General features: G+C 44.7%; 1 protein-coding gene across 1 annotated transcript; it reads right to left on the bottom strand.

Moving 5' to 3' along the window:
• Positions 1-203: 203 nt before the first annotated feature.
• Positions 204-809, bottom strand: LOC133781630 (B3 domain-containing protein At2g32645-like). Its single transcript, XM_062220685.1, has one exon. It carries the CDS (start codon positions 807-809, stop codon positions 204-206), a length of 606 nt encoding a protein of 201 aa, XP_062076669.1.
• Between the last annotated feature and the right edge of the window lie 13,415 nt (positions 810-14,224).

The raw sequence follows: 14,224 nt of genomic DNA, 5'->3' as shown, positions 1-14,224 counted from the left end.
AATAAATTTTTCCACATAAATTAAGAAAATTATAATTCCCATAAAACTTGAATAATCTATTCACTCCGTCAAACTTACAACCTTAATATCCATCATAAAAAAACACTTCCAACTTTAATAAATAAATAATAATAAAGAAAAACGACTATAGATATTTTCTAGTCTAATACTAAAAACACTAAAACATGAAAGAAAAAAAATTACTAAGTGGAGCTGTTGCTTAGGTTGACCAATGCAAAACAGGGATTCGCATTGATATCTCTAAAAAACCAAAGTTGAACAATATGACCTTTTTCTAGTCCATTTCTTTTGACAACATCGAGCCAATTCTTGATAAATACATAAGAAACAGGAGAAGATGCTTTATTTTTCTTTGCGTATTGCCACTTTTTAAGTACGAGGCTTGTTATATCCAAATTAGGTTGAATAATGTAAACTTGCATTCCTTCATTTCGTTCAACTTTATTTTTCTCATCATCGTTTAGAAAATCACCAGAGATTATTTGACTTATTGGCATGGAAAGCCGACCCTGTTGTTTGCTAACATCGGCTTCAAAAAGCATTTTTTGGTGAATGAAGACTGGTGATTCTTGGTTAGCATCAGGATCAGGAGTAATAATACCACGTGCATTACTAATAATCCTACTCAATGCCGGAGTTATAGGTGGCGGTGGATATGGTCCTGCAGCGACACCTTCGGTGGATCTCTTTCTTTTTAGGTTTTCTTTTGCTTTAACTCTGCAATTAGAATTTGATGATGGCCCATCGTCAACAAAATCAGCAATAAGAAACTGATGACATACATCCATGAGTGCATTAAATCGTCTCCAGGATTGGCCATATTTAGAAATGTTTTCAATCCTCGACATTTTTCTTTGATTCTTATTTTTGTTCTAAACTATAAACTCGAGACAATTAATTGAAGCCTAGATCTAGACTCAAATATCTATATATATATAGCAAGATTTCTAATTCCTATTAGGATTCGAAAACTCAATTAAATATTCATTCAAATATTAAACAGTTTAATTTAAAATTTGATATTTATATCTATTATTGATATCTATTGTTGACGCCGTTTTTCGCCAATAGTGAAAGAAGAGCACGTAAATAATAACTAATAATGGCCGATTAAAATATGACAATGCAAAACACGATTTTTACGTGGTTCAGCAGTTAAATCTGCCTAGTCCACGAGTCTTTGTTATTAAACTCAAGATTATCTCTGAAAATTCTTAAGCATGAATTCTTCAGAGTTTTCTCTCAAGATTCAGAAATTCGGTCCTTTACAATGGTGCATGACCTCTCTATTTATAGAGAATGATACAGAATACTATCCCACATATTTTGGGTAGTTACTCTTTTTGTGTAAATAAATTAAATGGCTTTAAATGCCTGCAATCCAATATAAAAGGAAACGTCCCTTGAAGACCAGGGGGCGTATAATTAATCAAATAATATCCCACGATTTTGGGGGATTTATAGTAATAAATGTAGACTACGTCTCTTATGAACAACACTTGTAGATATTCAGGGTTATTATCATATATCCCCAAGGCCTTATTCTCCCAGGTTTCTCATAAGCTTTCGAACTAATGACATCTGCCGAGGTCACATGGCTTTCGAGATCGTACGTGTGTCAGGCTCGGGACCTCTGACCCGAGGTCATCCCTGGGGATAGATGCGTCTCGGGAGCTACCCTTCGAGATCGTGAATATTTTGAGGCCACCACATTCGAGGTCGTCTCAGCCTTGCAGGCTCGTTATTTAGTCCTGGAGCATACTTCAAACTTTACGAGTTCATTCGTTGCAAATCCAGCTTTCGAGGTCATATTTAACATGGCTCAAAATCTGGGTATAACATCTTGCCCCCTCAAAAGTATTTGTTCGAATCCTAAGAGAAGGAAACTTTTGAACTACTTTATTCGGGAACCGTACCGTCATACACTTGAAAATGGACACGCGTCAGTTGGATATTGCTCATTTATGGCACTTGAGTACCTTGGAAACCTGCCCACGATCATTCGTTTGCCACCTTTTCGGCTCCATCATGTCATTGACCCCTGACCGTCAGATTTTGCAAGGATTTTATTCAACGCCCCAGATTAATCTCCTTTTTCCATCTATATATATAAGACCCCATTCATCATCTTCTTTTTTATTTTCGTTCATCAGGAGCAAGAAAAGAGCAAACCAGAGACTATCCCTGAGGATTTCTTGCTTGTGCATGTTTTCTCAACCGAAGAAACAGAGGACCGCCAGTTTGTTCGAGACCGTGAGCTCATATCTGCAGCCTCTCCTTCAGTCAACGATTTCTCTGCAATCGCCATTATTGTGTAAGTGTGCAATTTTTTTTTCCCTTATCCCAGTTTCTGTCCATAGTGTTCTTGTTATTTCTGGGAATGCGCTGATATATTTCCTTAGTATTACATGCTAGGAAATTTTTGATCGATAGGCTTCTACATTTACGTTCCCATACTAGGTGTTGAATCTCTGGTTTCAAATCCAGTTTTTTGATGTTTGAGAAAGGTTCCTGTTTTCTGGGTTTTAAAATTTTAAGAGATGTTTCTTGTACACCAAGATTTCGAGTAGAAAACCTTGGCTTTGACAAATGCACGAAACCCAAGGTTGCCTTTTTTGGTTATCCGCCACTCTTCTTCCCCTGATTTTCGGGATTTTCAAAAAATTGTCTACTCTCCTCCCTTTCTCGTGGAACGCACGTCCTGACTCTTTTATAAGGGTCTTAACATTGAGCTTGTTTTGTTCCTAAACTCCGAGCTCGTCCTATCGAACTCGTAATTCTTGCATGCATGGCCCTCACCATTTTTTCTTTCTTGCTAGATGTCACAGAATCTGGAAAGACGGTGGGGGTCGTTGCTGGCAATCCCTTACTCGCCAAGAACCCCGAGTCCGGAATCGCTGTTCGCTCGGAATCAACGTCGGATTCGGGAGTACGAGCTTGCGCGCAAGCAGAAGGATATTCGAGCTCATCATCGCCGCCAAATAGACGAGGTCATAGAAAAGATGAGGAGAACTCTTCGGGAGGCCCTTTATCCAGAGTCCAACTCAGGGCCTAGGCCGATCCCCCTCGACCCCGCATTAAAGGTCACTGTCGCATATAGTCCAGGAGAACTCCAATTTTCACTAATGGGGGAGCCTTCTTCCTCGCAGCCGAGGAAAGAAATATTCGAGGCCGAGCACTATTGGAGCTCGGTTACCTCGACTAGTCAGATAACTGACATCCTGGTCATCCATGGCCTCAGCTTGTCAGGTTCTTTGAAGTGTCGAGCTCCGGCCGACCACGAACGAAGCTGTTTCGCCCCTGGGGACCATGACACCAAGCTGAGATACGCGGCATGGAGCCAGGAACACATGAAGGCAGGGGCACTGTTGCCTTTGAATTCTTTTTTCAAGGACTTCACGAATTTTGTTGGGTTGGCTCTGTTCCAGCTCAACACCAATTCTTACAGGGTGCTGTCTGCCCTGAGGTCGCTATACCACGAGCTAGCGTGGGAAGGGCCTTCACCTCAGGAGATTTTATATCTCTTTTGTCTGAAAAGCAACCCCTCCCGAGCTCGGGGAGGAGATGGCTTCTATTATCTTTCGATCTATCCCAAAGAGAAAAAGTACTTTGAAGATCTCCCCAATCATCCACTTGATTTCAAAAAGGCCTTCTTCTGGACAGACGGCCTGTCCCCGTCTCGATACTACTCGTTCAGGCGGATTCGTAAGTATTCCAATTTTCTTTATCTCTGTGCTCGGGATTTTAGCTGTTAGATCTGTACTTAGTTGAAATGTGTCTTGCTTTTCAGCCAATTTTCAGCGTCCCACTCCTGACGAGACAATGAAGGGGCATAGAGAGACCCTACTCCAACTCCCTCATGGCAGGAGGTCTCTCTTGTACCTTTTACATGAGGACAAGCTCCGAGCTTGCGGACTTTTGGGAGAGGGCCAGTCCACCTCTGACTGGTCCAATAAAAAGTATGAACATTGGGAGCAGGTGCCTTTGCCCACAGGCATCCTCCCTCCGAGGAGAGAGGCGAGGCCCCCACTTCCAGTCCGTAGCAGGAGTCCGCCATCAGGGAACGAGGCCAATGACGAAGCCTCGAGCCCAGATTCGAATGAAGGTAAAGCCCTCCATACCTCGAGAATGTGGTCCCCCACCTTACTAAAGCATAAGCCCAATAGGTTAGTTTCATGCCCGCATGATAGATACCACTTCTACATATGGAGTTGGGTAGACGACTGTGTTCATAGGTTTGATAGTGGGCTCGGGAAGTATGACACCATGTATACTTCGGACGAGGTGTGGAACGGGATAGTTGTCCAATACGGGACCAACGATTATAGGGACCTTGCGAGGTTGACACCCACCTATAGGGAAGGTACTCCCCCCGCTTCTTCTGAAGATGGGGGAATTTCATGGTCCCCGAGCTCTAGTTCGGGGGAGAGTTCCAGTTAGGTCTTTTCTTTACTTGGTTTTTTGTTCTTTTATTTTCCAAGCTTATTATCATTATGTCTAACTCCGATTGGAACTGTGCAGGTGCCATGGACTCCGACCTCGACAATATCATCGAGAGTGGTGGCGCCAAAAGGAGTAAGCGTCCCAGGGCACCATCTCAAAAGGTGGATCGGCCCACCAAAGTTCCCAAAAGGACCGAGAAGACACCTCCTCCCCCAGCTCCTCTTGTTACCAGCTCCATCACGGCGCCGTCTTCGCAGGTCGGTGCCGCAACTGTGGCATCGACTTCGCAGGTCGATGCCTCTAACACGACCGAGCCCCAACTTCCTGTAGTGGTTCGATCGACACTTGGTCCACCTTCTAGAAAGCCTTCTGCTTCTCGAGCTCAGAAGCTGTCAGTTTCTACCCACATGGATGCATATGTGGTTGGCAATGCCGCTGGGTCCCATGGGTCTACGCTGGTCTAGGATGTTATGTCCCGAATCGGCCAGAGCTTTGGCAGTCTCGAAGCTCCCCAATGGCGATGCTTGAACGATACCCAAGACTGCACTGTCCTCTATGAGAAGAGTATCGAGCTCGCTGTCGCGGTAAGTGTCCTTCTACAGTCCTACTTCTTGGTTATAATCACACTGACCTGGAGTTAATGATGATTTTTTCCTTTGCCAGTCTCTTGCCTTTACTGCCCAGCTCAACTATAAGTTGAACAACGAGATCCACTCGAGCAAGTCTCATGCTCAGGAGGCGAAGGATCTCCACCTCAAAGCAAGCGATAATCTAAAGGCAGCAAATGCAAAGCTTGATGCAAGAGCTAAGGAACTTGAGGGCATGACCACCGAGCTTGGGAAGCTGAAAGCTAAGCTCGAGGAGCTGGAGAAGGAGAATGCCGAGCTCGCAGATCTTAAGAAGGAGATCACTCGGCTCCAGGAGACCAACAAGAAGCTCAAAGAGGAAAAGGCCGCCACCTTTGATATTATGGAGGATGACAAAGCTCGTCTCCTTGCTGAGTATAGAGAGAAGAAGGACTAGGCGGTTGACTCGGCCATGTACCGAATGTGGGCCAACAACGAAGACTTGGATACCAGCTTCTTAGGTCCTCACGAGGCGACACTTCTTGACAGGTGGAATGCTCGGCTTGAGGCGGAAGAGGCTGCTCGTGAGGCCGTTTCGGAGGGAGTCCAGGAGGATAGTCATGCTATTCGTCCTGGAGGGTCCGGTGCTACTGATGCTGAGAAGGCTAAAGAGACTCCTCCTTCTTAAATCTGATCTCGGGGAAATCATTTATTGGGGCTGCGTCCCCTTATTTTTGTAATTATTTTAATTTATGCCCACGGGGCTGATACAATTTCTTTTATTATTGACCTATATATGCTTAACATTTCTCAGCTCGAAATATTTTGCACATTTTATATGAATGAGTTGTTTATGTTTATTTCTTCACACACACATAGTTTGGATTTAGGCTCGAAACTCGATGCATTCATGCATAGTTTGTTCGAATTATCCGCTTCCGACCTCGTTATTCATCAAAGTCGGATATTACTTTAACCATGAACCCGAAAGTACTTATATGGTATGTAACGTGAATGGTTTGGTTATATCTTTTTTGCTTAGTCACTTTTCCTCGTCCTCGGTCTTTACTCCAAGGTTAAGAGTTCGAAACTATTTTTCTTTAAGATATTCCAGCCTCGATCTCGACTTATCTCGAAGTAGGTTTAGGTTCCTACTTATCGTCGATTAAATTTTTGGCTGGTTTGTTCCAAACCTATTAAGTTTGCACATCTGGTTAAATCCAAGCGTTATTATCTTTTGATAATTTGGTTATGTCCGAACTATCTAAGCTCGTATATCTGGTTACATCCAAATACTTTTATGTTTTTGATAGTTCGGTTATGTCCAAACTATCTAAGCTCGCGTATCTGGTTATATCCAAATAATTTTATGTTTTTGATAATTCGGTTGTCCAAACTATCTAAGCTCGCGTACCTGGTTATGTCCAAATACTTCGTGTTTTTGATAATTCGGTTATGTCCGAACTATCTAAGCTCGCGTACCTGGTTATATCCAAATACTTCATGTTTTTGATAATTCGGTTATGTCCGAACTATCTAAGCTCGCGTATCTAGTTATATCCAAATACTTATGTATTTTTATTTTTTAAGCTGATGGTATATATACCAATGATGCCCCCTTAATATCCTATGAGTGTGACCATAGGTTATTAAATTAAGAGAGATTGCAAAAATAAAAAGAGATAATATATTGAACGAAATAGATCTTTATTTGATGGAATTCAAAAGCAAACAAACTAATACAGATAGAAATTCATGGTTACAGGCAACACTTTTCCTACACTACTGGTAGTAAGGTCTAAGGTGTTCGCCATTCCATGCTCGCGGTACCAGGCTCCCGTCCAATCTCGCAAGTTTGTACACACCGGGACGGATGACTGACTCTATCTGGTACGGTCCTTCCCAATTCGGCTCGAGCACTCCAGCTGCTGGATCTCGTGTTGCCAAAAATACGCGTCTCAACACCAGATCTCCCATTCCGAACTTTCGATCTCGAACCCTCTTGTTGAAATACCTGGTAGTTCGCTGCTGGTAAGCAGCGTTTCTCAGCTGAGCCTCTTCTCTCTTTTCTTCAATCAGGTCTAAGGTTTCCTCGAGTTGAGTGTGGTTTAAACTTTGATCGTAAATCTGAGTTCGGATCGTTGGGATTTCGACCTCGATGGGCAACATTGCTTCGCAGCCGTATGCTAGAGAAAACGGGGTATGCCCTGTTGACGTTCGAGCTGTGGTTCTATATCCCCATAGGACTTGGGGCAATTCTTCGGGCCACCGTCCCTTGGCCTCCTCCAACTTTTTCTTCAGAGAACTCTTGAGAGTTTTGTTCACCGCTTCGACCTGGCCATTCGCTTGAGGGTGAGCTACTGATGAAAAACTCTTTATTATGTCGTTCTTTTCACAAAAGTTGGTGAACAAGTCGCAATCGAACTGGGTTCCGTTGTCGGATACGATCTTCCTCGGCACCCCATATCGGCACACGATGCTTTTTACTACGAAATCAAGGATCTTTTTTGAAGTTATGGTTGCCAATGGTTCAGCCTCCGTCCACTTTGTGAAGTAATCCACGGCGACCACAACATATTTTACTCCGCCTTTGCCAATCGGGAGAGAGCCTATGAGGTCGATGCCCCATACCGCGAAAGGCCATGGGGAAGTCAACATGGTCAGCTCGGATGGTGGAGCTCGGGGTATCGTGGCGAATCTCTGGCATTTGTCGCATTTTTTCACGTACTCAAAAGAATCCGTTTTAATGGTTGGCCAGAAATATCCTTGGCGTATGATCTTCTTGGACAGGCTATGCCCCCCGGTGTGATCTCCGCAGAACCCTTCATGAATTTCTTCAATGATTTTCTTAGCTTCAGGAGGGGTTACGAACCTAATTAATGGCATGGAATATCCCCTTCAGTATAGTTTTCCATCCAAAATTGTGTAACGGGGAAGTTGATACATCAACTTTCGAGCCTGGTTCTGATCTTTTGGAAGGACTCCGTTTTCGAGGTAATCAACTATTGGGGTCATCCAGGTTGGCTCTGTTTCGATCATACACACATCTTCCTCTTCTGGCTCGTTAATGCTAGGTGCTGATAGGTGTTCTATGGGTACAACATTCAGTTCTTCATTTTCGGTGGATGTGGCGAGTCGAGCTAAGGCATCTGCATTCGAGTTCTGCTCGCGGGGAACCAGTTCGATTGTATAGAATTCGAAACACTCTAACGCGGATTTTGCCTTCTCCAAATAAGCTGCCATTCTCGTGCCTCGAGCCTGGTATTCTCCCAAGATTTGATTAACCACGAGCTGGGAGTCACTGTAGCAATGTATAGCTCTTGCTTTGAGCTCCTTTGCTATACGAAGTCCCGCGAGTAAAGCCTCGTATTCGGCCTCATTATTCGACGCTTTGAAGCCAAATCTTAAGGCAGAATGAAATTTGCTCCCTGGCGGGGTAACCAAAATGACCCCTGCCCCCGCTCCATTTTCATTTGATGAGCCGTCGACGTACAGTTTCCACAGCTCGTGGGCCGTGGTTATTACCTCATCGTCGGCTATACCAGTACATTCCACTATAAAGTCCGCCAATGCCTGTGCCTTAATGGTCATTCTCGGGTGGTAGGTGATCTCGAACTGTCCGAGCTCAACTGCCCATTTAAGAAGTCGACCTGAAGCTTCTGGTTTAGACAAGACTTGCCTAAGTGGTTGATCAGTCAGCACATGGATGGGATGCGCCTAAAAGTAGGGGCGGAGTTTTCGAGATGAATGAATTAAACTGAGCGTGAGTTTCTCCATCAATGGGTATCTTGACTCTGCCCCCAGTAATCTTTTACTGATGTAGTAAACGGGTCTTTGCACCTTCTCTTCTTCTCGAACGAGCACTGCGCTTATCGCGTGTTCGGTGGTTGAAAGGTATAGGTACAGTACTTCTCCCGTTTCAGGTTTTGATAGGATGGGTGGTTCCGCAAGGTGATTTTTGAGCTCCTGAAAGGCCAGCTCGCATTCCTCCGTCCATTCAAACTTCTTACCTCCTCTCAATAAGTTGAAAAATGGAAGACCACGATCCGTAGATTTCGAGATGAATCTGCTTAGGGCTGCCATCCTGCCAGTCAAACTTTGGACATCTTTGTGCCTCCGAGGTGAGGGCATGTCAATCAGGGCCTTGATCTTGTCGGGGTTAGCCTCGATTCCACGAGAGTTTACAATAAAGCCCAGAAATTTTCCTGAAGATACCCCAAAAGTGCACTTCTGAGGATTTAACTTCATGTTATACTTTCTGAGCACGCCGAAGCACTCTTCGAGGTCATCAACATGGTTCTTGTTGAGTCGAGACTTGACAAGCATGTCATCAACATAAACCTCCATGTTGTTCCCTATTTGTTCTGAAAGCATCACGTTTACGAGCCGCTGGTATGTGGCCCCAGCATTCTTGAGCCCGAATGGCATGACATTATAGCAGTATAGCCCCTTATCCGTTATAAAGCTTGTATGTTCTTGGTCGGGGGCATGCATGGGAATCTGGTTGTATCCAGAATAGGCATCCATGAACGACATCAGGCCGTGCCTCGCCGTGGCATCCACGAGCTGGTCAATCCTTGGTAACGGAAAACAGTCTTTTGGGCAAGCTTTGTTGAGATCCGAGTAGTCAATACAGGTTCGCCACGTCCCATTGGGCTTTGGGACCAACACCAGATTGGCTACCCAGTCAGGGTAAAAGGCATCCCTAATGAATCGGTTTGCCTTTAACCTGTCAACCTCCTCCTTTAGTGCTTTCTTTCTGTCTTCGTCCAGCTGTCTTCGCTTTTGTTGCTTCGGGGGGAAGCTTTTGTCTATGTTCAGTGCGTGGCTTGCTATATTCGGGCTTATCCCCACCATGTCTGAGTGTGACCACGCGAAGACATCCTGGTTTTTCTTCAAAAAGCAAATTAATTGCTATTTTGTCTCATCTGGGAGGTGTTTTCTGACCTTCACCTTTTTCGAGGGATCGGCTTCCTCGAGCTGAATTTCTTCGAGCTCCTCTAAAGGTTCGAGGTCAACTTTCTCCTCAATCCTTGGATCAATCTCTTCGTCAATCTCTAAGACAGTTCCATCTTTGTTTTGTATGATGACGAGTGCTTGTGCGCTCGTCTGTTTCTTTCCCCTCAAGGAGATGCTGTAGCATTGCCTCCCTGCTAATTGGTCTCCTTTCAATGTCCCGACCCCGCTGGGGGTCGGGAACTTAAGGGCTAGATGCCTCACTGATGATACTGCCTCTAGCCCGACCAGGGCGGGTCTCCCGAGCAGTACATTGTAGGCCGATGGTAAGTCTACTACCACGAACTCCATTATCTTGGTTGCCGAGACTGGGTAGTCTCCCAAGGTTACGGGGAGCTCGATGGATCCCATGCAGGCGGTTCCTTCTCCTGAAAAGCCGTACAAAGTGGTTGCACACGCTTTCAGGTCACGAAGGGAGAGTCCCATCTTCTCGAGGGTTGCTTTATAAAGGATGTTGACTGAGCTCCCATTATCTATGAGAACTCGGTGGACCCTTTTATTGGCCAGCTGAAGAGTAATGACCAGCGGATCATGGTGAGGAAACTGGACATGGGATGCGTCTTCCTCAGTGAAGGTTATTGGTTGTGTCTCAATCCTCTGGCTTTTTGGAGCCCTAGGTTCGGGTTCATAAGGAGACCCGTCCCCAGTCTTCAGCTTGTTAACATATCTCTTTTGGGCATTCCTGCCCACCCCTGCGAGATGAGGCCTCCCGAGATGGTTATTACATCCTCTCCATCTATCGGCGGGGGCCTATCTTTTTCCCGAGCTCAGGAATTATTGTTTTGTGCCACCGGAGGCGTGGCCATTCTCTGGCTCACGGCCGCCTGACTAGTACTCTGGTTTTTGACATATTGCCGGAAGTAACCTCTCGAGATCAATCCTTCGATCTCGTCCTTCAGTTGTCGACATTCATCGGTTGTATGCCCGGTGTCTCTGTGAAATCGGCAGTACTTACTGGAGTCCCTCTTGGATTTTTGATTTCTCATCGGGTCCGGACGCCTAAAGGGGACCTGGTTTTCATTAGCCAGGTATATGTTCTCCCGAGACTCGTTGAGCTCGGTGTATACTCTATACACGGAGAAATATCTCTCCCCTTTCTTTTTCTTTCCTCCCTCTGCTTCGGGATTACTTCCTTCGTTCTTTTTCCTCTTGGAGGGATTTTCCGCAACAGGCTTTGGAGCTGCTGGGTCCGCCGAGGTTGAGGCAGAGTTGACGCTTATCGTTGTAGTTTCGGGCTGGGAAGTCGCATTGAGCGTCGACCTCGCTTCCTCTACATTGACAAACCTCTGCGCTCGTCTGTTAAACTCGGTTATGGACCTTACTGGTTTTCTTTGCATGTCGTCCCAAAGGGCACTTCCCGGCATTACGCCAGCTCGGACAGCCATTAGGTGCCCACTGTCATCCACGTCCCGAGCTCAGGCGACTTCCAGATTAAACCTTGTTAAATAACTTTTTAGTGTTTCGCCCGGCTGTTGTTGGACGTTAGTTAAGGTTGATGCCTCTAGTCTGACCCCCATCATTGCTCTAAACTGCTTCTTAAAGTCTTTAGACAACTGCTCCCAAGAAGTTATTGAGTGTCTCTTATATTTTTCGAACCAACTTTTGGCAGATCCTGTCAATGATGCTGGAAACAACATGCATCTGAGCTCGTAACCCACGTTACTGGCTCTCATTATGGTGTTGAACGTGCTCAGATGACTACAGGGGTCGGTCTTCCCTTCGAACGTTGGGACGTGAGGGATCCGAAACCCTTGAGGAAATGGAGTATTGGAAATATGGGGAGCAAACGGCTCGAGCTCCTCGTCAGAGTCCTCATATCGACCATTTTCTCGTTCATTCTTCAAAAGCCTAAAGGCTTTTTCAAGCTGATCGATTCTTTCTTGGACTGGGTCCGTAAGAGGTACTGTCTGGAATTGATTATCATTGATCGTGATTCCAGGCTCGTGTCTCCGCAAGGGATCTCTACGCCTATTCAAGCGGTCCCTCAGGTCCGGATTTATTGGGTCACCATTACCCCAACTCTGATTCAGGTGATCTCGCAGGTCGGGACGATTTCTGCGGCTTCCAGTATTCTTACGACCTCGGTCATGCTTACTAACCGACCTGGTATCTCCGGAATCATCACTGGTAAAACTCGTTGCTTGGTTATTTCGTGATGGATTCTTCCCACGTCGCCTCGTCTCCGCCGTGCGAGACCGAGATGTTTTACTTTTTTCAGATGGGGCGCCTCTCCCCTCCTGGAAAGCCTCCCCGTTTCCTTGTCTTCCTCCCGCACGCCCTTCGCCCTGATCTCGAATGGGCTGACCGTTCCTGCGGGGGGCCGAAGGATATCTTATGGGTGATGGAGGGAACCGTATAGGCGACGGTGGCTGCCACCCATGTCGTGGCCTAGACGGTCCAGAATTTGCCCGAGATGGGTCGGTCGCATTTGGTGCGCTCCCAGGTATCTGAGTCCGAGCCTCTGCAGGGGTTCGGTTATTCTCAGTTCCTGCAGGTACCTCCACAGGCGGGTTAGCCGGGGCCCGAGGCCAAGTACTCCTCTGGGGCCTAGGTGGAGCGGATGGCTTTGCTGGTGCCGGAGGTTGAGCCGGCCTCCTTGTGGCAGCATCTTTTCGTGGACGCCCATGGGGTCTACGGGGAGGAATGTGCACGTCCCTTGGAGGCGGGACTTGGTTTTCGCGCGGAGGCGGGGGCTGAGCCACCTGCGCCTCTGCGGCTATCCTTGCCAATTCCTCATTCCGTTTATTGGCCTCTGCCAACTGCTGCTTCAATTGCCGGTTTTCAAGTTCCACAATGGGAACATACCGCTCAGGATTGTAATACATATCCTCATCCCTTGGTGGGGAAGGTGGTCCCCGGGAATCGGAAGATCCACTTCTTTCTTCAACATCAGGGTTTTCCATTGGCTGTTTCCCAGGACGTCTTGGATAATTCTCTTCAGGTGTGTTCTGATTGTTAGTGGCCATGACTTTTTCAGGGATGAATGCTTAAGGCTCTCAATGAAAGCACCAAACTGTTGACGCCGTTTTTCATCAACAGTGAAAGAAGAGCACGTAAACAATAACTAATAATGGCCGATTAAAATATGACAATGCAAAACACGATTTTTACGTGGTTCAGCAGTTAAATCTGCCTAGTCCACGAGTCTTTGTTATTAAACTCAAGATTATCTCTGAAAATTCTTAAGCATGAATTCTTCAGAGTTTTCTCTCAAGATTCAGAAATTCGGTCCTTTACAATGGTGCATGACCTCTCTGTTAGGAAAAATAATATTGCCTCAATGGAAATGGTAAGATAATGTTACAACTCTATGCAAAATATTACAATGGACAAGATTGATTAAATAAAGTGTTACAACTCTATAACTGAAAATACAAATAAAACAAAGGAAATGAAGAAGAAGATAATAGTAAAATACAACTCAAAACAAAAGTTACAAATAAAATAAAGTGTTTGGACCAAATGAAGAGATTACAACTCTTAAACAAAATATACAAGTAAATAAAACAAGAGAATAAGAAGAAGAACAATAGAATAAAATGAAGAACATAAACCACAAACAAACTCTCACTTACACAACCTAAGTGAAGAGGATTGGGGATCACCAACTTGAATAAGGTTTAAAACCTTTGTCCAAAAGCTTATTTCCCCCTAACTCAAGCACTAAGGGATCTCTCTCAGATTTTTGGAAATGCTTTATGGAATTATCAAGCCTCAAGGTGTTTCTAGCCAAGTGCTTTAGTGGATAGAAATGGTGTGTCTTACAAGTGAGCATTAGGCTCCTATTTATAGAGTTTAGAGACACCCTTTGAATTTCAAATTCCACCAACCCCATGGCTGTTACCAATGATTAATTGGGTGTTTTATGGAATTAAAATAGAGACTTGAGAATTACTTGGCTGTTGGAATCATTCAAAATTAGATAAAAACCGAAATTATATGAAGCTGTCAGCCATTAGGGCCAATTTGATATTTATATCTATTATAGATATCTATTCTTTTTAAATTAATTCAAATTTATCTTATCTTTTTTTTTTATATTTATTCTCCTAAATTAACGCCAATTTCAATCCCCAGATAAAAACACCACTTTTTAAATTTATTTTCATATTATCTAATCTTCCTTTTATTGCATAATAAATATATAATCATATTTTAATTTCAAAAGATATATATAA

Source organism: Humulus lupulus, chromosome 1 (genome assembly GCF_963169125.1).
Source record: "Humulus lupulus chromosome 1, drHumLupu1.1, whole genome shotgun sequence".
In the NCBI taxonomy this organism is placed as follows: Eukaryota; Viridiplantae; Streptophyta; class Magnoliopsida; order Rosales; family Cannabaceae; genus Humulus; species Humulus lupulus.
This window is presented reverse-complemented; position numbering and strand designations above follow the sequence as displayed.